This window comes from Delphinapterus leucas, chromosome 14 (assembly GCF_059928025.1).
Source record: "Delphinapterus leucas isolate spDelLeu-1000000601 "Yukka" chromosome 14, BTC_Dleu_Yukka2, whole genome shotgun sequence".
Lineage (NCBI taxonomy): Eukaryota > Metazoa > Chordata > Mammalia > Artiodactyla > Monodontidae > Delphinapterus > Delphinapterus leucas.
Window position 1 is genome coordinate 21,489,437 of NC_143142.1, and position 25,330 is coordinate 21,514,766.

Genomic DNA, 25,330 nt, shown 5'->3' on the forward strand with positions numbered 1-25,330 from the left:
ATTCCAGGTGGCAGCACAGCTAAATGCAAAAGGTAAACAATAGAGCCTCATAGAAAAATATCTTCATGACCTTGGGATACATAAACATTTTCTTAAACAGGACACGAAAGGCACTAACCATTAAAGAAAGGAATGGTAAACTGGCCTTCACCAACATTGGTATGATATTGGGTAGAAAAGATAGAAATTGAGAAAGAGAGCTTTTTTCTTTTTTAACATCTTTATTGGAGTATAATTGCCTTACAATGGTGTGTTAGTTTCTGCTTTATAACAAAGTGAGTCAGCTATACATATACATATATCCCTATATCTCCTCCCACTTGCGTCTCCCTCCCATCCTCCCTACCCCACCCCTCTAGGTGGTCACAAAGCACCCAGCTGATCTCCCTGTGCTATGTGGCTGCTTCCCACTAGCTATCTATTTTACATTTGGTAGTGTATATATGTCCATGCCACTTCGTCCCAGCTTACCTTTACCCCTCCCCGTCTCCTCAAGTCCGTTAGAAAGAGAGCTTTAGTGAGCAGAGACAATTCAAACAAACCTGGATAAGAAAAACACTGCTGAGGAGTCAAAGATAAGGTCTTCTATGCAGAGGGACCATAATAAATAAAGATACAGAGGATAAAGTATAAGGCACGTTTAACAAAGTATGGCAAGTAGACTTGTATGAACAGATTATAAGGTGTTTGACACCCAAAGCAGCTGAAGAAAAGTAATAGGAAAAGGTTATGAAGGGGTTTGGACTTTTATCTTAAAGGAAACAAAAATCTGTCAAAGGCTTTTAAGAAGGAAAATTACACGATCAGGACTAAAGTTTAGAAGGGTAACTCAAAGAGCTCTGTAGGTGACGGACTGCATACATAAGAAACTAGAATCGGGGCAGAGTTAAAACAGATTTCACAAATTAGAATATTTACATACTCCACTGTGACAAGAGGTATGCAAAGCTCCTAACAAACAGCTCTTTTTCAAAGCGTATCCAGTTTACTTGAATATCTGGGGGAAAACAATTTTACACTACAATAAACACTGATGTTATACAGGCATATGCAACATTCATCATTTAAATGATGATGACAATGATAATGCCAATAATAATGCTTTTTTGAATCTTTATGTCTCAGGTATTCTTTAAAGCAAGCCCTTTATATAAACTAACTCACTTAATTCTCACAACAATAAGCAAGAAGGTACTATTAGAGTAACTTCTATCTAACTACAATATAGTTATTTACTCAGACATTTTGAATTTCTATATACCTTTTTACTTTTTATTTATTTTTTAATTAAGGCTTAACAATCCCTTATATTGCTGATGATAAAACTTGGTACAACTACTTTGGAAAACTGGTAAAAATCTAATGAATCTAAACATATATATGACCAAACATTTAACAGATATAAGTGCTGATGTTTACCAAAAGATATATATGTTTATAGCAGCTTTTTCATAACAGTCAAAAATCAGAAACAACTCACATATCCATCACACTTAGAAAAGTTATGTAATTTTCAGGGTCAGAGTAATAAATGGCCAAGCCAGAGTTCAAGCCCAAGGCTGTCTAATATCTAAATTCACACTCTCAGCCACTACCCTACACCTGAAAGAAATTATATTCCTATGGCAGTGGCTTCAGGCTATGCTCATAGATCCGGGAGAGTGTTAAAAAGTACAGAAAGTTCTGAGAGGAGGCTACTGCGAAAGTCCAGACAAAAGATGATATGACAGAAGGAAGGAGGCAGAAAAGGGATTTCTTTTATAGAAAGAAGAGAACCCAGTAACAAATCAAACATGCTAGTGAGGTGGCTTGGGCAACAGGACAAATGGTGAATGCAGAAGTAGGCAGAGATTGAAGGCTAAGTCAGGCATACTAAATTGAAGACGGGTGCCCAGGAGGCATTTGGATAAAGAAATATGAAGCTCAGGAGAGAAATCAGACTGATAAAAAAAACTTCAGATTCATCAGCATATGTGCATATCAGATTCCCTGAAGAGAGAATAAAATCTCTAAAACAATATAATTAGTGTATTCTTCTGACAATTAATATTAGCTCACAGGAAGGTCTCTGTGGCCATCTGAAATTAATCTTGAAACTGTTAAAGCAGACAGAAGGTTAGTTAGAATGAAAAATCCTGTGGCGAAGGTATCACCTCTGCTATTAAGTATCTGAGAATAATCGTACAAAAGAAAAACATTTTGCTTTTTAAGGTAAGTGGCCAAAGTGGTTTCAGGCTGCTATCTTGCTACTTGGGAAAATCTTAAAATGTATTATAGCAAAGATGTAAGAGGCAGAAAGATGCAGCTTGGTTTTCTCACCAATCATAGCATTCATAGTGGTTAATTTTTGCTTCAAAAGGCAGCTTCCTGTATTTTATTTCAATATCAAAATAATGCAAAAGGAAAACCAAGATAAAATTTGAGGTCACAGATACAATGTAAAGAGTAGAATAATCATTAAAAAGTACATCCTCTGAACTTTTTACACTCAAAGGGTATGATTGCTTTGGGGGAGGGTTCTCAAAGTTCTAACCAGTGCAATAATTAAGAGAAAAAAAGTAGGGGTATAACATAAGGAAAGAAATGCACAAAATTATCATTATTTGCAGAAAGTCTGCATTACAAGAAAATCCAAGGGAATCAACAAAAAATACTGAGCTATAATGACAATTTTCACATAGTCAATTACAAAACGTGCAAAGTAAACACCTTCCCTCTTTGGCATCAATAACTAATTTTCAGAAAAGACACAATGGAAAAAATATCCCATTTCCAACAATATATATTAAATATCTAGGGAAAAACCTCCCCAAAAGTGTAGATCAGCGAGGGGAATAAAGAGTAAATGAAAGAACAGACAAGGCTCTTAAATAGAAGATCAACTATTGAAACGACATCAATTTATCCATAATTAACAAGTAAATTTAATACACTTCCAGTAAATACCACAATGGGAGAGTCTCCAAAATTTGGCAAAATGATTTAAAAATTCATTTGATGGGGGACAGAGTGACAAGGATATCCTAGACATTAAAAATAATAATAATGATATGGGACTTGTAGCAGATGTAAAATATAGAACAACAATAATTAAAACTATGCATTAGAACACAAATTGCCCAACTGCTCAGTAGAATGATACAGCAATGCCCAGAATCAGATCAATATAAAATAACCAATATTGCAATAGAAAAACATATTTTGAGTATTCAAGATCTTTATAAAAGAAATTTTTAAAAATAGTAAACCCAGTAGTGACCAAAGAAATGCAAATTAAAACAAGAAGATATCTTTTTTTCTTTTTTTTTTTTGGTGTACACGGGCCTCTCACTGTTGTGGCCTCTCCCGTTGCGGTGCACAGGCTCCGGACGCGCAGGCTCAGTGGCCATGGCTCACGGGCCCAGCCGCTCCGCGGCATGTGGGATCTTCCCAGACCAGGGCACGAACCCGCATCCCCTGCATCGGCAGGCGGACTCTCAACCACTGCGCCACCAGGAAAGTCCAAGATATCATTTTTTTAAATATCAAACTGACTTTTTAGTTTTAACAGTAATGCCTAGTGTTAGCTAGTGCAAGGAAATGAAAGCTTTTACACACTGCTCGTAGAACTAAAAACAGATACAGCCCTTCTGAGAGCAATTTAGCAATAAATATCAGAAGGCTTAATGTTTTTTTTCTAAGCAAGCCCGCTTCTAATACATTAACCAAAAGAAATGATGAGAGATATGTTCAAAGATTTATCCATAAAGATGTTTTTCCAGATTTTATAATACCAAAAATTTTGTAACAAACTAAATGTATAACAGTAGGGGGAAAGACTAAATAAATTATGATAAAGCCAAAGGACCTTCAGTAGAACATTTAATAAAATGAAGAAATTTTTAAAAATAACTGGAAGACAGGCCAAGATGGCGTACTATCAAGACGTGGAATTCGCGTCTCCTCACAACTAGGGCACTGGTGGGGGACCACGGACACCTAAGGGGATGGGAGGAACCCCCAGCAACCGGGTAGGACATGGGGTGTGGGGGGAGTGAATCGGGAGGAGAAGTGGAGAGGGGAAGGGACTGGCGCCCCTGAGGGGCCGCTGGGGGAGGGGAAGGGATCCCACCCCCGAAGGGGGAAACTGGGAACCACTGGGAGGGCAGAGGATCAACAGGGAGCCGTGACCAGGTTTCCCCTGCCCACTTAGACCCCTAGGAACCTGCTGAGTTCCCGGGCCTGATCCTCTGCCCACTGAGGCCCCCTCCAGCCCGCATGGGTCCTGAGGGAGTGGGAAGGAGGGAAGGGGGAGCAAAAGTAAAGGCTGGACCAGGACTGGCATGACTGAGGGGTGGCTGGGGTAGGGAAGAAGTCCCTACACCCAGCAGGACCCACCCACGGTTAGGGGTTCAGTGGTGATGGGGGAGACGGTGAGGGAGGGGTGAGAAAGAACATAAGGGAACGGGCCAGTGCTTTCCCTGTTCACTTAGGCACCGGGAAGCACCTGGGCCTAATCCTCTGCCCTCGGAGCGGAGCGTCCCTCCTGCCTCAAAGAACTCAAGCCCCGCACCTACACCCCCACCCAGGTCCCCGCGCCTCCATACTAGGAGACGCCCTCCAATGAGCTGGGCCTAAATCCCACCCACACACCCTCACTCAGGGACCAACTTCCAAACTCCTGAACTCCACACTCCAGAAGCCCTCCCTTCCACGTGCTGCCTCTCCCCTTCTGGGCAGGTCCTAAGCAGAGGCCCTGCCCACACTTGAACATCACCTAGGCCCAGTCCCACCCTAAACCGCACCCCTGCCTAAGTTCCACCCCTCACCTAACCTCCGCCCCCATAGCCAAGGCTTTTTTTCTTTTTTCCTCTTTTAGATTGGGGCTCTGTTTTACCTTGTTGATTCACTGTTGTTGATTCTTTTATATTTTCATTTCTCCTAATCTTTTATTTTTCTAATTTTATTTTATTCTTTATACTTTGTTAGTGATCTCTCCTTTTGGCTTGTTTCCCCCACCCCCACCCTTTTTTCTTTTTTTTGTTGTGGTTTTCTTTTACCTTGTTGCAGTTGTTTCAATTATAGTTTTATTTTACCTAACATATTTTTTATCTTTCTAATTTTATTTTGTTTTCTATTCTTTGATATTGTACTGCTCCTTTTTTCTTTCTTCCTTTTTTTTTTTTTTTTTACCATGCCACAAAGCTTGCAGGATCTTGGTTCCCAGGCTGGAGGTTGGGCCTGAGCTCCTGTAGTGGGAGCTCCAAGGCCAAAATCCTGGACTAACAGAGAACCTCAGACCACAGGGAATATCAATCAGAGTGAGGCCTCCTGGAGGTCCTCATCTCAGCACCAAGACCCAGCTCTATCCAACTGCCTGCAAATTCCAGTGATGGATGTCTCAGGCCAAACAACCAGTAAGACAGGAATACAGCACCACCCATCAAAAAGAAAAGAAAAGAAACGACAAAAAAATATGTTACAGAAGAAGGAGCAAGGTAAAAACCTACAAGATCAAATAAATAAAGATGAAATAGGCAACCTACCTGAAAAGGAATTCAGACTAATTACAGTAAAGATGATCCAAAATCTCAGGAACAGAATGGAGAAAATATAAGAAACATTTAACAAGGATGTAGAGGAACTAAAGAGCAAACCAACTGTGATGAACAACACAATTACTGAAACTAAAAATACTCTAGAAGGAATCAATAATGGAATAACTGAGGCAGAAGAACAGATAAGTGAGCTGGAAGATCAAATGGTGGAAATAACTGCCAGGGAGCAGAATAAAGAAAAAAGAATGAAAAGAATTGAGGAGACTCTCAGACACCTCTGGGACAACATTAAACGCACCAACATTCGAATTATAGGGGTCCCAGAAGAAGAAGAGAAAAAGAAAGGGACTGAGAAAATATCTGAAGAAACTATAGTTGAAAACTTCCCCAATATGGGAAAGGAACTAGTCAATCAAGTCCAGAAAGCACAGAGAGTCCCATACAGGATAAATCCAAGGAGAACCATGCCAAGACACATATTAATCAAACTATCAAAAATTAAATACAAAGAAAAATTATTAAAAGCAGCAAGGGAAAAGCAACAAATAGAATACAATGGAATCCCCATAAGGTTAACAGCTGATCTTTTAGCAGAAACTCTGCAAGCCAGAAGGGAGTGGCAGGATATATTTAAAGTGATGAAAGGGAAAAACCTACAAGCAAGGTTACTCTACTCAGCAAGGATCTCATTCAGATTCAATGGAGAAATTAAAACTTTTACAGATAAGCAAAAGTTAAGAGAATTCAGCACCACCAAACCAGCTTTATAACAAATGCTAAAGGAACTTCTCTACTCAGGAAACACAACAGAAGGAAAAGACCTACAAAACCAAACCCAAAACAATTAAGAAAATGGTAATAGGAACATACATATCGATAATTACCTTAAATGTAAATGGATTAAATGCTCCCACCAAAAGACACAAACTGGCTGAAGGGATACAAAAACAAGACTCATATATATGCTGTTTACAAGGGACACACTTCAGACCTAGGGACACATACAGACTGAAAGGGAGGGGATGGAAAAAGATATTCCATGCAAATGGAAACCAGAAGAAAGCTGGAGTAGCAATTCTCATATCAGACAAAATAGACTTTAAAATAAAGACTATTACAAGAGATAAAGAAGGATACTACATAATGATCAAGGGATCAATCCAAGAAGATATAACAATTGTAAATATTTATGCACCCCACAAAGGAGCACCTCAATACATAAGGTAAATGCTACCAGCCATAAAAGAGGAAATCGACAGTAACACAATAATAGTAGGGGATTTTAACACCCCACTTTCACCAATGGACAGATCATGCAAAATGAAAATAAATAAGGAAACACAAGCTTTAAATGACACATTAGACAAGATGGATTTTTTTTTTGCAGTACTTGGTCCTCTCACCATCGTGGCCTCTCCACTTGCGGAGCACAGGCTCCGGACGCACAGGCCCAGCGGCCATGGCCCACAGGCCCAGCCGCTCCGCGGCATGTGGGATCCTCCCGGACCAGGGCACAAACCCGTGTCCCCTGCATTGGCAGGTGGACTCCCAACCACTGCACCACCAGGGAAGCCCACAAGATGGATTTAATTGATATTTATAGGACATTCCATCCAAAAACAACAGAATACACTTTCTTCTCCAGTGCTCATGGAACGTTCTCCAGGATAGATCATATCTTGGGTCACAAATCAAGCCTTAGTGAATTTTAGAAAACTGAAATCATATCAGGGATCTTTTCCGACCACAATGCTATGAGACTAGATATCAATTACAGGAAAAAATCTGTAAAAAATACAAACACATGGAGGCTAAACAATACACTACTAAATAACCAAGAGATCACTGAGGAAATCAAAAAATACCTAGAAACAAACAACAATGAAAACACGACGGCTCAAAACCTATGGGATGCAGCAAAAGCAGTTCTAAGAGGGAAGTTTATAGCAACACAATCCTACCTCAAGAAACAAGAAAAATCTCAAATAAACTACCTAACCTTACACCTAAAGCAATTAGAGAAAGAAGAACAAAAAAACCTCAAAGTTAGCAGAAGGAAAGAAATCATAAAGATCAGATCAGAAATAAATGAAAAAGAAATGAAGGAAACAATAGCAAAGATCAATAAAACTAAAAGTTGGTTCTTTGAAAAGATAAACAAAATTGATAGACCATTAGCCCCACACGTCAAGAAAAAAAGGGAGAAGATTCAAATCAATAGAATTAGAAATGAAAAAGGAGAAGTAACAACTGACACTGCAGCAATACAAAGGATCATGAGAGATTACTATAAGCAAATACATGCAAATAAAATGGACAACCTGGAAGAAATGGACAAATTCTTAGAAAAGTACAACCTTCCAACACTGAACCAGGAAGAAATAGAAAATATAAACAGGCCAATTACAAGCACTGAAATTGAAACTGTGATTAAAAATCTTCCAACAAACAAAAGCCCAGGACCAGATGGCTTCACAGGCAAATTCTATCAAACACTTAAAGAAGAGCTAACACCTATCCTTCTCAAACTCTTCCAAACTATAGCAGAGGGAGGAACACTCCCAAAATCATTCTACAAGGCCACCATCATTCTGATACCAAAAGAAGATAAAGATGCCACAAAAAAACAAAACTACAGGCCAATATCACTGATGAACATAGATGCAAAAATCCTCAACAAAATACTAGCAAACAGAATCCAACAGCACATTAAAAAGATTATACACCATGATCAAGTGGGATTTATCCCAGGAATGCAAGGATTCTTCAATATATGCAAACCAATCAATATGAAACACCATATTAACAAAGTGAAAGATAAAAACCATATGATAATCTCAATAGATGCAGAAAAAGCTTTCGACAAAATTCAACACCCATTTATGATAAAAACTCTCCATAAAGTAGGCATAGAGGGAACTTACCTTAACATAATAAAGGCCATATATGACAAACCCACAGCCAACATCATTCTCAATGGTGAAAAACTGAAACCATTTCCTCTAAGAGCAGGAACAAGACAAGGTTGCCCACTCTCACCACTCTTATTCAACATAGTTTTGGAAGTTTTAGCCACAGAAATCAGAGAAGAAAAAGAAATAAAAGGAATACAAATCAGAAAAGGAGTAAAACTGTCACTGTTACAGATGACATGATACTATACATACAGAATGCTAAAGATACTACCAGGAAACTACTAGAGCTAATTAATGAATTTGGTAAAGTAGCAAGGTATAAAATTAAAGCAGAGAAATCTCTTGCATTCCTATACACTAATGATGAAAAATCTAAAAGAGAAATTACGGAAACACTCCCATTTACCATTGCAACAAAATGAATAAAATATCTAGGAATAAACCTACCTAAGGAGACAAAAGATCTGTATGCAGAAAAGTGTAAGACACTGATGAAAGAAATTAAAGACGATACAAACAGATGTAGAGATATACTATGTTCTTGGGTTGCAAGAATCAACATTGTGAAAATGACTCTACTACCCAAAGCAATCTACAGATTCAATGCAATCCCTATCAAACTACCACTGGCATTTTTCACAGAACTAGAACAAAAAATTGCACAATTTGTATGGAAACACAAGAGACCCCGAATAGCCAAAACAATCTTGAGAAAGAAAAACGGAGCTGGAGGAATCAGGCTCCCGGACTTCAGACTATACTACAAAGCTACAACAATCAAGATGGTATGGTACTGGCACAAAAACAGAAATACAGATCAAGAGAACAGAATAGAAATCCCAGAGATAAACCCACGCACATATGGTCACCTTATCTTTGATAAAGTAGGCAGGAATGTACAGTGGAGAAAGGACAGCCTCTTCAATAAGTGGTGCTGGGAAAACTGGACAGGTACATGTAAAAGTATGAGATTAGATCACTCCCTAACACCATACACAAAAATAAACTCAAAATGGATTAAAGACCTAAATGTAAGGCCAGAAACTATCAAACTCTTAGAGAAAACAGAGGCAGAACACTCTATGACATAAATCACAGCAAGATACTTTTTGACCCACCTCCTAGAGAAATGGAAATAAAAACAAAAATAAACAAATGGGACCTAATGAAACTTCAAAGCTTTGGTACAGCAAAGGAAACCATAAACAAGACCAAAAGACAACCCTCAGAATGGGAGAAAATATTTGCAAATGAAGCAACTAACAAAGGATTAATCTCCAAATATACAAGCAACTCATGCAGCTCAATATCAAAAAAACAACCCAGTCCAAAAATGGGCAGATGACCGAAACAGACATTTCTCCAGAGAAGATATACAGATTGCCAACAAACACATGAAAGAATGCTCAACATCATTAATCATTAGAGAAATGCAAATCAAAACTACAATGAGATATCATCTCACACCGGTCAGAATGGCCATCATCAAAAAATCTACAAATAATAAATGCTGGAGAAGGTGTGGAGAAAAGGGAACGCTCTTGCACTGTTGGTGGGAATGTAAATTGATACAGTCACTATGGAGAATAGTGTGGAGGTTCCTTAAAAACCTAGAAATAGAACTACCACATGACCCAGCAATCCCACTACTGGGCATATGCCCTGAGAAAACCATAATTCAAAAAGAGTCATGTCCCACAATGTTTACTGCAACACTATTCACAATAGCCAGGACATGGAAGCAACCTAAGTGTCCATCAACAGATGAATGGATAAAGAAGATGTGGCACATATATACAATGCAATATTACTCAGCCATAAAAAGAAACGAAATTGAGTTATTTTTAGTGAGGTGGATGGACCTAGAGTCTGTCATACAGAGTGAAGTAAATCAGAAAGAGATAAACAAATACCATATGCTAACACATATATATGGAATCTAAAAAAAAAAAAAGGTGAACCGAGGGGCAGGACAGGAATAAGGACACAGACGTAGAGAATGGACTTGAGGACACGGGGAGGGGGAAGGGTAAGCTGCGACGAAGTGAGAGAGTAGCACTGACATACATACACTACCAAATGTATAATAGATAGCTAGTGGGAAGCAGCTGCATGGCACAGGGAGATCAGCTTGGTGCTTTGCGACCACCTAGAAGGGTGGGATAAGGAGGGTGGGAGGAAGATGCAAGAGGGAGGGGATATGGGGATATACATATGCATATAGCTGATTCACTTTCTTATACAGCAGAAACTAACACAACACTGTAAAGCAATTATACTCCAATAAAGATGTTAAAAAAAAGTGGAAAATATTAATGAAAAAACAAGTTAAAACAGTATATAATAGGATTTCAATTCTTGTGTGAATACATATGAACAATTATAACTGCATATATGATCAAAAGATTATACCCAAAATAATATTAATAGGATGGTAAGCTTACAGTTGGTTATTTTCATGTATTTCTTATGTAATTAGATAAAACTAATAAATATCACCTTTTAAAAAAACGATGGGGACTTCCCTGGTGGCGCAGTGGTTAAGAATCCGCCTGCCAATGCAGGCGACGCGGGTTCGAGCCCTGGACCCGGAAGATCCCACATGCCGCAGGGCAACTGGGCCCATGCACCGCAACTACTGAGCCCACGTGCCACAAATGCTGAAGCCTGTGCTCCTAGAGCCCATGCTCCACAACAAGAGAAGTCACCGCAATGAGAAGCCTGAGCACCGCAATGAAGAGTAGTCCCCACTTGCCGCAGCTACAGAAAGCCTGCGTGCAGCAACGAAGACCCAATGCAGCAAAAATAAATAAATAAAGTTCAAAACTCAATTTAAAAAAAAACCAAGAATCTGTGACTATATATATAATATATATAATAGGATGGTGGAAAATATCTGTTCTTTGCTAAAGGAATAAACTATCTTATCACTCAGCAAAACATGACTTATCTGCTGACCAGGTTTTAGAACATCATATGGCAATTTCTACATCTCACTTGGGGGCCAGCTTGATTTCTACCTATTTCACAAACTTCCTCAGGTCTATATCAGTCTCTGTTTCCTCTGGAATTCCAGAATCTTGGCAGCAATTGAGTGTTCTCCTTTTTAATACCTATCACAACCCTATGTCCCTAATTAAAAGTCTTTCTAGCTTATCCAGTAATCGAGCTAATATATACACCTCAAATGTTAGGAAAATGGGGTATAAATTCAGCTCTTGACATATTTATAGCTATCTGTCCCTACACTAAATAGCTCTATCTAGATACTGATGCTGTTTTAGTTCTTAAACCTGGCTCTCACTTCTTAATGCCATCAGTATATCTGCCTCTAGAAATCTGAGCTTCTTTTCATTCTCTTAACATCAAGAAATCAGATAATCTGGCTTATAAGCAATGTTTGTAAACTAAGAGTAAATAGGTAAAGAGAAAAGTGTTTAGGCAACTCTCTTGAGAATAAAATTGCCAAAAATTCACCGCCCTTGGAGCTTTCAAAGGCTTTTTTTCTGATACCTATGGATGAGAGAGACTTTCTAGGAGTCCGGCTTTCCCAAGGGGAGATTCCAGCATGCCACTGAAGTAAAGGTTTTTTTCTTTCCCAATTCCTTTCTAGTGCCTGACTGTGTTCTAGAGACATGAAGATGCTGGGTCATTTAAATAATATAGTTAATCTCCATAACGTCCTACAGTGACATTCTGAGATGTAAATGTAACTAAACATATTTCCCAACACATAGATTCATAAATTTATTGTTGCCTCTGCTATTAACTTCATTCTTATTTATAATATTATATTATTACTACCATTTATGGAATTCCAGGTACCATGCTAGGTACTTTACATGTATTATTTATAATCCTATCACAACTGTGTATGGAATAAACAGAATCGTCATTTTCTGAATAAGAAATAAGAGGCAAAGAGAAGTTAAATAATAACTTCCCCAAGATCCCCGAGCCAGGATAACTGAAGCAGGGATTCAAATCTGGGTCTGTCTCCTACCAAACCCCACCCTCTTTCCACTCTGCAGGCACCATCATGTTGCATCTACTGGATATCAAGTTTCTGAGGATATTTCATTTCATTTATCTAGAAAAGACTAGGATGATATGTCTCTATCATTACGATTCAGGTCTCTCAGTGAGACTTAACATGCTTCTACCACCAGAGTTAAAAATCCACCAAAGAAACAATGTGAAGGATTCACAGCAATAATACTCCATCTCAGATAAAGCATAATGTGTGCTTATTTAATTTAATGAATATATCATAATGATATAGCTTTTTGCTAATTTTACATATATCCATAGCACATTTGAAGAGAATAAGAACAATGTATCTGACCAAGCTGCTAGATCCTGAGGTCAGAGACCATGTCTCATTTACCTCTATATCCCCAAGTCCCGTGTGTGATAGATGTTCAACACCTCGTTGTTGATGAAAGTTACAAGTAATGATTATCAACTCCTGAAAGTAATATTTTAAGATACCTAAAACATTCTGAGCAGCCAAAAAAGACCCCATGTTTCAAAAAAACTGGTTTTGGTCTGCAGGTAAACTTCCTACCTCTCGATCCTTGAGTTTCATGGCAAGCACCAACTGATGCCTGTGGTTAGTGAGAGCCTCCCGGTAATTTCCTTTGGAGAAGAATGCAGAGCCCAGATTCCCATGAGCTCGGCATTCTCCTGTCTGGTCACCTGAATTGGGTTTAAAAAAAAAAAAAAGATAAAATTTATCTAAGTTACAGCATTATTTATAATATATAATGGCCATCCTAATTCAACAGCCACAGATTTACTAGCTAAGATTTCACTTGCCTTCTTTTCTTCTTCTAAAAGACTCTATGTAGGAAGTTATGGTCCTAGAAGTTAAATCTCTGGACAACTGTTATTGATGTTATAACATACAACTGCAGTCAGGGACATAAGTGTTCTGGAAATGAGAGGTCATTGCTTTGTTTCTGAACAACCATCAGCTTGTTGGTTCAGTCACTTTACTCCACACCTACCATAATATGTTGCTTCTTTACAAGTATGCTGATGGTAGACTCACCATATCTCTTCTCTTACTGCAATCCTCCAAGTCCTTGAATAATCACTGTGATGATTATCATAAACCACATTTTTTTTTAAAATGAGGAAACAGCAGCACAGAGATTAGGCAACTTGCCGAAGGTCACACAGCTAGTTAAGTGGCAGAGCCAGGATTCTAAACTCAGCGGTCTGGCTCCATAGTCCACAGTCTTAACCACTGCACTGCACTATTTCTTCCAACAAAATGATGGTGCATTCTATTGTAGGCAAAAATGAAAATTAAGGTCAAAGATTCACCCACAAATCTATCATCTGAGATATTAAATCTGTGAGCCCATATCTCTGAGGAGGCAATGAATATGTTAATCCATATCTTTTGGCCTTTTGGGAGCTTGATACCTTGTTAAATGAAAAGCCCTAAAGACCTAAGTACTCTAAAACAGAGAATGTTCCCGAGGTACAATCACTTTTCATTGCACATATTACTCCCATTCACATCAGGTTAATCAGCTTTCTTCATTTCCTTTCTGTACTGAAATAAAGGAGAAAAGCATAACTCTACCTAAGGTCTTGGCTACATCCAAGTCCTGCTGCATGTATCCAGTGCTCTTCTCTGTGTTTCCGAGAGACCAGTAAGCACTGCTCAGCGCAGAGAAAACGGAACCTCTCAGTTTGAGGCTGCAGGTGCCAATCTTCAGAGCGGCTTCTAAGACAACCACAGAGGCCCCATGATGGCCAGCTGTCAGGAGTTCTTGCCCAACCACAGACACGACCACAAAGGGACTCTTGTCCAGTTTCATTTTCTGAAGCTGTTGATAAGTGGGCTCGAGGGAGTCTGAAGAAAAACAAAAGAAAATAAGAGAATATAGGCTTATACACAAAACAATCTTTTCCAATATGCTCTAGAAACAAATGTTTATCATACCTTTTTATGGCCTGTTTCAGGTACAAACTCTTCAACCTTTCGATCTAGCACCACCCTTACTGTCCACTCATTCATACGACTGGGTAACACCAATGTCTTTCCAGTAATTTCCTTACATCACTTTCACGTGCATACGCCACACTTGTCCTCTCTTCTGGTCTTTCTTTGATCAGGACCCACCACTTTCCCTGAATGGTTCTCCCTTCTCTGACGTCCTGCCCTCTCAAAATATCACAGGCACATCACTCAAGTCCCACCCCTACTATATACAGGCAGACCTCAGAGATGCTGTGGGTCTACTTCCAGACCACTGCAACAGAGGAAATATCACAATAAAGCAAATCACATGAAATTTTTGGTTTCTGTGCATATCAAGAAGAAAAAAGAAATCGTCTGAGTTTACTAAGGTAAGATGAAAGACAAAATTAATGTTTATCTCATTCTATTTTCACGTTGTGGAAAGGACACAGATTAGGGGTCAGGAAGCCACAGGGAGATTCTTTCCATTTGAAGCTAGGTTTCAAAGTGGATGACCTCTGAGCTCCTTCTTCCTCCTCTTCTTTTATTTTTTTTTTAAAAGACTGTTGCAGAGCTAATGACTATAACCTTACAGTGAGGTAGCACTTGTAACATTTTTGTTGTTAGCTTTCCTGAAAAACTGTTTCACATTAGTTGTTCCACTGTGCCTATGTGAAAAAAAAAAAAAAGCTATTGAAAGGTTGGTCTCTTTAAACTGTGAATCTCTCAGCCAACAGTACTGCATTAAAATGTAATTTTTACAATTTATGACTTCAAATCTCCACTTGCCACTAAGGAGCTCTCATCCAAATCAACATTACCACGGAAACCTCGAAACCTACTGGTGCCTAAAGCATTTTTCCCTTCAATCAGATCACTAAACAGAGAACAAAGAACATTTTTACACCTATCAAGATGCAAGCAGTACACAATACCAGTAAACGTTTGCTAACCAACAGGGTTAAATACAGGCACAAGAGCCCAGGAATTGCTAGAACAGGAAAAGAACAATGCCATACTGAAATAACTGTGAGCAGAACTTTGGTGGTACCCACTGATGGATTTGGCAGCCAGTGATGATCACACATTAGCATCCCACTGGCCAATTAGCAGAAGCAAAAATAACAAAATTTTAGAGCTGAAAAGACCTTGAAAACACCCTTATTTTATTTATTAAATTTATTTATTTATTTATTTTTGTGGTACACGGGCCTCTCACTGTTGTGGCCTCTCCCATTGCGGAGCGTAGGCTCAGTGGCCATGGCTCACGGGCCTAGCCGCTCCGCGGCATATGGGATCTTCCCGGACCGGGGCACGAACCCGTGTCCCCTGCATCGGCAGGCGGACTCTCAACCACTGCACCACCAGGGAAGCCCTAAATGCATTTTTATTTATTTATTTATTTATTTGGCTGTGTTAGGTCTTCGTTGCTGTGCGTGGGCTTTCTCTAGTTGTGGCGAGTAGGGGCTACTCTTTGTTGTGGTGTGAGGGTTTCTCACCGCAGTGGCTTCTCTTGTTGCGGAGCACAGGCTCTAGGCGTGCGGGCTTCAGTAGTTGTGGTGCGTGGGCTCAGTAGTTGTGGCTCACGGGCTCTAGAGCGCAGGCTCAGTAGTTGTAGCGCACGGGCTTAGTTGCTCCGCAGCATGTGGGATCTTCCCGGACCAGGGTTCGAACCCGTGTCCCCTGCATTGGCAGGTGTATTCTTAACCACTGCGCCACCAGGGAAGCCCAACACCGTTATTTTAGAAATGAAGAATCTGAGTATTTAAGTATTGAGTGTTCACGCAAGGTCAGATAGCTTGGGACAAAGCCAAGACAAGAACCTATTGCAGGGCTCTAAGTCCAGGCTCTCTGATACCATACCAGACAAAATTCTTGTTCACACAAGAAGTCAATTCCAGCTGATTTTAAGCAGGGAAGAAATGCACTGAGTGGCTACTGGGAAGGGTGGAAAACCAGGCCTCCAGACCCACAGTCAACTTTTGTGAACAAAAGTTCCTGGTGAAGGCAACATCACCACTGCAAGTAAACACAGGACATTGCAGCTTGTAATTCTGCCTCCACCACTACTAAATGCCACCCTTGGAAAACGGATGTCACTATTGCCACCTGCCACCACTGGAACAAATTCTGTATATCCTTTCTTCTTTTAGCCTTTAGCTCCTAATTCAAAGGTGAAGTCCCAGCTGCAAAGGAGGATGCGAAAATTAGGATCTGATGTTTTCAACTTTTATAGTGGAAGGCAAGGAGGCAGAAGTAAAAGACAGGGAGTTCCCAAAACACAGGAAGAGTGTTCAGACACAGATGGCACGAAATGACTGATGGCCAGCAAAGATTCTACTTTTCAGCTGGTGATTATTTTAACCATTGCAACCATGGCTACGTTCAAAAAAAGAGCCATCCAATAGAGCCTCTAAAACTACACAATTGTAGAAAGAAGAGAGAACATTGCCACAGTTAGAGGACCAAGGGAAATACTTGGAAGATTTTCAAAAGAAAAGGAAATCTTCATTTGTACAAATTTTTACTAAATAAAAATGAAACGGAAGGATTAAGAGGTAAAAGATCAAATTTCCATTTGTAGTATATAGGAAAGAGACTATACATATATAAAAAGATAAATTATAATGCAAGCTCAAATACAGTATATGTTATAACAGTTTGGAAAAGGGAATGATTATCAAGGGTAATCAGAAAACTTCATAAAAACAGAACCTGATTTCTTAAAGAAAGGGTAGGACTTAGACAAGTCTTTGTACTTTCTTCTGTGAGTAGAGGGTATTTTAGGCAGGTTTGTCCTAAACAAAGGTGCATGGAATGAAAGATAGGTACATGGAATGAAAAGGAATGATGAACAGGGCAGCTTGAATGGCCCAGAGAATATTTATGGGGAAGGAAGCTGATGTGGAATAACACAGAAAATACTGAGCTAAGGATAAAGAGACCTGGATTTCAAAGCCACATAACCTTAGTTTCCTCACTTTGTCAAATGTATCACAATTATGATTGTGGTGATGGTTACATAAATCTATACACGTTATAGATAAGTATATGTCAATATTAAATACATATGTGTGTATACATGTAAATGTATCTATGTTTGCATCTATGCATGTATAAAGATATATACACAAAAAGTCCATTTCACTTGATGTAAATTTAAAAAATTTTAATGTCAAACTTCTCTGCTTTGGGCTGTAATTACGTCTCATTTGTCCATACTCACTAATCAGAAGGTCTGGTTAGCAGTTGTACACTCATTTGATAAATAAAAGTGGTAAGATAAGTTTTTTTTTAATGTATAAAAACTGTACAGGCTGCAGAGTGAAGTAAGTCAGAAAGAGAAAAACAAATATCGTATGTTAACGCATATATGTGGAACCTAGAAAAATGGTACAGATGAACCGGTTTGCAGGGCAGAAATAGAGACACAGATGTTAAGCACAAATGTACGGACACCGAGGAGGGAGAGTGGCAGGGGCGGGGTGGTGGTGGTGTGATGAATTGGGAGATTGGGATTGACATGTATATACTAATATGTATAAAATGGATAACTAATAAGACTGTGCTGTATAAAAAATAAATAAAATAAAATTCAAAAAAAACTGTATAGGCTGGATTAGGTGATCTATAAGATTCTTCCCAACTATACTATTCTATGATTCTAATTCCTATTCTACAGTAAACTTAGGCTGTTAGCAAAAGGACTAATTGTGTGATTTTCTCAGGCTAGATGGAACAGAGTTTTGGCGGCCTGTAGATGTAAAGATGTTTTCCTTTATAGAAATCATGCATAATATATAAAATATCCAATGTCAAAAGTACTTCATAAGAATGTAAAGGCACTTTGTAACAATCACTGAACACCAGTTATGTGCTTTCAAAATGTAAAGGCTTTAAGAATTTAAGATAAACAAAGTCACATTTCCTGACACTTGAAAACCTTGTAAGAATGTAGTAGAAGCTAATAATAAACAAATAATCACACTCAACTAAAAGATATACTATATTTATTTCATCAGTTCTGCATATTTATTCACATTTTAACATTTCTGAATTTGAGATTTAATGTCCATGAACTCAATGGTGCCTCACAATGGTTGGTTATTTCTATGTCTAAATGGGGCTAAAAGAATTCTTTCAGTTTATATAAAATAAAAAGTTAAGTGATAAGAAAGAAATTTACTTATCAGCATTTTATTTTTTCTTAGTAATATATAAAATAATGACACAACTTTCAATCCAGATTTCTCAGCATCGGTAGGATGTGCTACGGGACCACAGAGGAGAAAGGTGCTAGCCCTACTCAGGTAGGTCTAGGAATGCTTTCCAGAGGTAATGACATCTGAATAGAAATCGGAGCTATGAGAAACTAGTGTTTTCCAGGAACTGCAGGTAGTTTTAGCTGGGAATATCCTGGTAATGAGAATAAAAGAGAAGTAAGATCTTTTATACTAAGGTAGTTGGCCTTTATCTTGTAGGCAATGGGGAAAATGCAGAATTATGAATAAGAGAATGACAGATCAAACTTACACTTTAGAAAGTTCATTCTGGAAGGGAAGCAAAGCATGGACTGGTTTGGAAGAGATAATAGCCAGGAAAACCAGTTAGAGAAAAAGTCCTGTATTTGCAATGACAAAACAGATGGACAGCAAGGGATAAATTTCAGACATATTTAGAATTTTAAAATTTACAGAATTTGAGGAATAAATGCATTAACAGGCACAATGCCTTATTCCAAAGTAATGATACTCTACTGACTGTCTCCTATGAATCACCTTCAAGGTAACTAAAATTTTTACAGACTTCAATCTGTCTCAGGTACTATGAAGACATTCTGGAGCCTTCCAAGTTATCCTTATAATATTTAATTAGCATACATGACTAAAAAGTTTCAACTTTCCTAAAAACCTGGTGATACCACTACCAATTATTACTGGATATAATATAATACTGTACTGCAAACTCAGAAGACTGGGAGAAACAATTCTGGAATGAATCTCCAAAACAGGGATCCAAAGAGAGAACAGCAACCACTGACAAGGTAAGAAGGTAACCAAAGTATAATGAGAGTAAAGTATAGCCCAAAAACCAAAATTTAGAGGTAAGGTTCGTAATATCTAATTATTTTTAATTTTTACCTTTTCTTAGGCTAATTCCTTAGAGGGGAAACTAAATTAAAAACCACTGGGCTCGTCACAAAAGGACAAATATTGTATGACTCCACTTATATGAGGTACCCTGGTAGTTGCCAGGAGCTGGGGCGGTGGGGGAAGATGAGGAATTATCGTTTCATGTGTACAAAGTGTCAATTTGGGAAGATGAAAAAGTTCTGGAGACAGATGGCAGTGATGGGTGCACAACACTGTAAATATACTTAATACCACTGAATTGCATAACTAAAAATGTTATGTACATTTTACCACAACTGGAAAAAAAAAACAAAAAACTTTTGGTTCACACTAAAAGGAAAACTTAACCCTCCCCCCAAAAAAAGAAAATAAAAACTGACATGTTTAGCTCTTTCTCTAAGCCACTTCATATTTTTCTGGGTTCATTTGTGAATTTATTTATATCCTACTTCATTACAAAAGGATCCAAAGGCCTTCTATAGAAATAAGGTGGAAAACACAGAAGTCAGAGTGAGTGGAAAATAAAGTAAGGAAAACTCAGCTTAGAGACTATAAGCCCTGGCACACTTCCTAAAGGTGGACAGGACACTAAGCTCTAACGCTTCACAGAGGACAAAGTAAAATAAAGGATCACTTCAGACAATTCCCAGACCTTTTAGATAAAAATACACCAATGCTCAGGAGAAACGCAGTTTTTCCAGGCACCAAGTGCTCAGCAAAAGGACCATGTGTGCTGTGCAGTGTTTGTTCCACACCCACAACACAAATACAAGAGCAAGCTTACCACTGCTGCTACTTCTCTCCACAGAGAGAAGAAGGGCATCACACTGCACAGGGAAACTGTCCTAAAGGGGCCTGCCTTTACATGCCAAGGCTTGATTCTCAAAACAATTATTAGGGGACTTCCCTGGTGGTCCAGTGGTTAAGAATCCGCCTTCCAATGCAGGGGACGCAGGTCCAATCCCTGGTTGGAGAACTAAGATCCCCGCATGCCACAGGGCAACTAAGCCCATGCGCCGCAACTACTGAGCCTGGGCACTCTGGAGACCGTGTACCACAACTAGAGAGAATCCCACGCGCCGCAACTAGAGAAGCCTGCATGCTGCAATGAAGAGCCTGCATGCCACAATGAATATCCCGTGTGCCACAAGTAAGACCCAATGCAGCCAAATAAATAAATAAATATTTTTAAAAAACAGTATTAGGAGGTACCTATTATCACACCCCTTTTACAGATAAGAACTGAGGTGCAGAGAAGGGAAGCAACCTTGCTCAGTCAAGGGGATAGCAAATGGCAGTACTGGAATTAGAGTCCAACCTTTGGGGGAAAAGTCAGTTTTTTTTTAACATAACATTTCAGAAACAGGCCCTCTGTGCAAAGTGACTGCCACTTAAAAGAGAATCAGAGGGAAAGAGTTACCAAGGGTGGACTATCAGGTAAATAAAACATGAGCCCCAATTTGACTCTGAGAGAAAAGCTTATATATTCGAGCCATTTTCTACCAGTACTTCATAAAATCAGCTTCCTGGATCCTCTGAAGCTGGTAGAAACACCACGACAGGTGATAGCCTATAAATGTAATAATCTTTAGATTACCAAATTAACAAGAGGAGAGAAAATATACACAAGAGAACCCTCAGCAAGAAGCAGCCCTAGCGTCTTTAGAGGAACAAATAAAGGTAAACACAGTCTCACTTTGTAATTACATTATTAAATCTGCGGTTGGCAGTAGTACTATGCTACACCATCCAAATTTACATAAACATTTATAAGATACAATGAACTGAAATTGCTGAAAGACTATCTAAAAAGGAGAAATGGAAAATAGTAAAAGGATAAGTTGAGGGTCATGAAAGAGTCTCATTTGATATTAATACTTATTTGGACATTTACATAAATGATTTAAGGGAAATACATTACACATAGTGATGTAAATATATCTACAGGAAAAGTAGATTATCTGATATCTGGTTGGTGAGCATGAATGAAACCACAAAAGTAAAGTAAAAAAGACTTAATGCAGTTAGCAATATAGGCAACAACAAAATTTTAAAAATCAAGTAAGTTCCAAAGTGGATTAATATATTTATTTGGGAACAAGAGTATATTACTATAGATTAGCCCTATCTTTAAAAAAAATCTTGAAACGTCCCCAAAAGGCCAAACCACAGGAACGCCGTGCACATCGTGGGAGCTTTGTTTGCTTACAGAAGCACTGGACGAGGGAGCTTCCCTATTGCGTCTCAGAATTGCAAAACAAAAACAACTGACACAACAGATCAGACCTACATGTAAAGTGTCCTGGACTGCACAGTTACGCAACAATGGCAGAAACTGAGAACGCTGCAGGAGGCTAAAATAAACAGTGGGTAAAAAATGGGCAGCAAATGATGACAGATTTTGTGAATTATAACCATATGACAAAAAGAGAGGTCATTAAGATGTTAAATGATGCACAGAACAACCCTGTGCAAAGCAACAGTCTTTCTATAAAATGTTGATGAGAAAAGCCCACCTGGAATAGCTACAGTGGTAAAGGCAATACCAAAAATAAGTAAGTTAAATTGCTTTAAGGAAAGAGAAGAAAATATTAAAGCACTCCAGGCACCTGTAAGATGCAGCTTTTTCCAGGGTCGCCCTTAGGTCACTCAGTATAAGATGGGAAAGAACATGGCACAGAAAACCCTAAGGCTGAAAGAAGCACTGAGCTATTTCTTGCAGTGTAGAGAAGATTTTCTTACATTTATCTAAACAAATTGGTTCAAAGGCAAAACGGTAAGTATGATTCTGCTGATCTCAACACATTCACTCCAGTATACTAAGGCAGTGGCAGAAATACCTCAGAATAAAGAAGCGATATCTTCATGAACTAAATAAAAAATGTTCCATGTAAATTACTTGCAGAGGGATATAGGGAGAGAATGAGAAAATACTAGAAAAATGGAAAGGAGAGACAGATTGATCTTTTTTGTTGTCCATTCCCCCCCACCCCCAAGTCACGGAGCTCCAAAGTACATCTGCTTTAAGTCAGAGTTTATTAACAGCAGGTCCCCCAGTGGGAAAAGCCATTAGGTTCCTGCAGCAAAGACTCAGCTTTGTATGGGGTTATAAAATCGCATGAAGAGAGGCTTCCTTTCCACTTTTTTTCTAGAACATGAAATCTTTGCTTTCAGGAAAGTTTTTTTTCTTTTTTTTTTTTTTTCTTTTTCGGTACGCGGGCCTCTCACCTTTGTGGCCTCTCCCATTGCGGAGCACAGGCTCTGGACGCGCAGGCCCAGCGGCCATGGCTCACGGGTCCAGCCGCTCCGCGGCATGCGGGATCCTCCCGGACCGGGGCACGAACCCGCGTCCCCTGCGTCAGCAGGCGGACTCCTAACCACTGCGCCACCAGGGAAGCCCAGGAAAGTATTTTTTTATAGCTATAAATTGCTCAGAGGCCATACGAGTACCATTTAGTTAATCAAACTTTTACTTAGCACATATTTTGAGCCAAGTACCATACTAGCCTGTATATTAAAATTATCTAATGCTGCAAACATTTTCAAAACTAAATAAATTACCTAATGATACTGCCACCAAAATTTTTAGGTTAATTCAAAAACGTACCATTTCAGAAACAAAAATAGAGTTCTGCTTGATGTACCTAATTAGTGTGGAACGTCATTAGCTGTCTACTATTTGCCATCAACCTGCCTTAGTGTCTCCATCACTCTGCAAAGATGACAACTGGTGTACACTTTCAACCCAATCTTCCCAAGAACTCCTTCCTCAAAAATCAATGTTTCTCAAAGGGAAGCCAATCTGATTTGAGCCTTAGAACTCCTCCAACCTCCACAGTACTATTTTCAATCTACTGTTGTCCCAGAATACCAATTGGTATAATACAGAAGTAGTATAGGAGAAAACCATGTATCTACCATGTTTCTCTCTCTTTCAAGTCAACATAATCTCTTAATGCTCCTCTGAAAAATGTTAGACATAGCCTACAGTTAGATCCATATTTCCTCTCATGAAATGTTTAATGTCTTCTCTTATCTGTTTATTTCTAGATGGCATATTGGTCCAACTGAGCAGATCAACTTACTAGTAGAGGTGTTTTGGTTTAGAGGTACAAAATCTTAGAACTACAAAAAACATAGGGATTCCTTATGTAACCCTAAAATCCAGAGAATTTGATTCATTTACCCAGTCATACAGTTAGTTAACAAAAAGTTCAAAATATAATCTAGGTCCACAAACTTCCAGTGGCCTTACCACCATCCCATTGTTCTTCATTAATGTCACCTATTGACAGTGATTCCTTGTCTTTCTTGGTCTAAAATATCCAATCTTAGCTAATTTCATAACCTATCCATTCTCAATGCCTGAGTCTAAAGTCTTCAAAGGCTAGAAATGTTCTAATGTAAATTAGGGTTGGACCAAATACTTTCATCATATTTACCTCTCATGGGAGATTTCATGGCTGCTTCTACCATCCCCACCAGAAGCTGGAGACTCTTGGGGTCCTGAGCCAGCCCAGATGCAAAGGCTGCCAGGGCATCGGCATGACGTCCAAGGTACTGGAGGGCAACACCCTGTCGGAAGTATGCCTGGAAATAAAGAAAAGATAATGCATGTTTTACTTATACACAATGCTCCACCAAGGCTGATGAGGATTCTTGATTAGAACAACAGGTCAGCAGAACTAAACTTGAGGTGGTCCTGGTTCAAAAACCTAGTGAAGTGTTTATAATCAAATCTGATTTCTCTGAACATCATAAAATGTAAGCATACTTCTTTCAGACAAATTACGTTTAAAACTTTCATTCTTTTCCCTTCTAGAACACATTGATTTTATCACATTCTTTGATATTTATTCACATAGTACTTTTACTTTTTTTTTGATGATCTTTAAAATCTTTTATCCCAACTTTAATAGCATAAGCTCCTCAAGGACAGGGGTTTGGAGATTTCTTTACATGTCACCAAAGTATCTGGTATAGCGCAAGACAAATGAGAGATATTCAAATTCCACTTATTTTATACTTCTCCTCATTAATTAAAGGGATAAATCAATATGTGATTAGTATTAAGATAACTGTAATGAGTAACACAACATGGTTACATTTTATGTGGTGTTTCAGACATAATATTTTAAAACTGTTATTAAAAATACATGTGCTTTGCTTAGAAACAGAATAAGATTGCTGTCCTTTGTATTGTTTAATTGGATTGGTTAAAAAAACTAGTATTATCAACTGTGAATATAAGGAAACAATCCTCCTTCCAGCTAATTGCAGAAAGGGCCAGAAAATTAATAAAATATTTAAACTTCAGAATGATCTTAAGAATGTGAGTTTGTTTTTGAACACAGAGTAAAAACAAGTAAATGATCAATGTGTTACCAGTATTTAACCAGCAAAGGACCTTGTAACCGATTAAATAACACATAAAACTGACATATTATTAATGCATTCATGCTTATACGACATCTGCTTCTAAAATACTTGGCCACCTATTTAGCTTAAATACTTTTACAATACTCTATGTTTGTAACACAAATGTAACTTTTTCAGTCCAGTATACTTTGCAATTGTAACAAATTGTATTCATGGAATATAAATGAAGTTTCAAACAACTCCTAAAACAACTACTCAATTAATTTAATATATAATTTTATATTACGCACACATACAGAGTGAAAGAGAGCACCTTTCATGTTTATAAAACATATTTACTTATTTCATTTTTGTAACTAAACTTCGAGGTAATGTAAGATAGGCAATACT

General features: G+C 38.5%; 1 protein-coding gene across 4 annotated transcripts in view; it reads right to left on the reverse strand.

Annotated features, from left to right (window-relative positions):
• TTC28 (tetratricopeptide repeat domain 28) overlaps positions 1–25,330 on the reverse strand; it is a 655,470-nt gene that overhangs the window by 271,550 nt on the left and 358,590 nt on the right. For 3 of the 4 annotated variants that reach the window (XM_089894637.1, XM_022550842.3, XM_089894638.1), the window contains 3 exons: positions 24,004–24,151; positions 14,049–14,321; positions 13,020–13,150 (listed from right to left, as the gene is read on the reverse strand). In XM_089894637.1, coding sequence (XP_089750763.1) covers positions 13,020–13,150; positions 14,049–14,321; positions 24,004–24,151 — 552 coding nt within the window. Of the gene's footprint in view, positions 1–13,019; positions 13,151–14,048; positions 14,322–14,411; positions 14,656–24,003; positions 24,152–25,330 lie in introns of those variants that run through there. The other variant, XM_089894639.1, reaches the window with a different exon arrangement.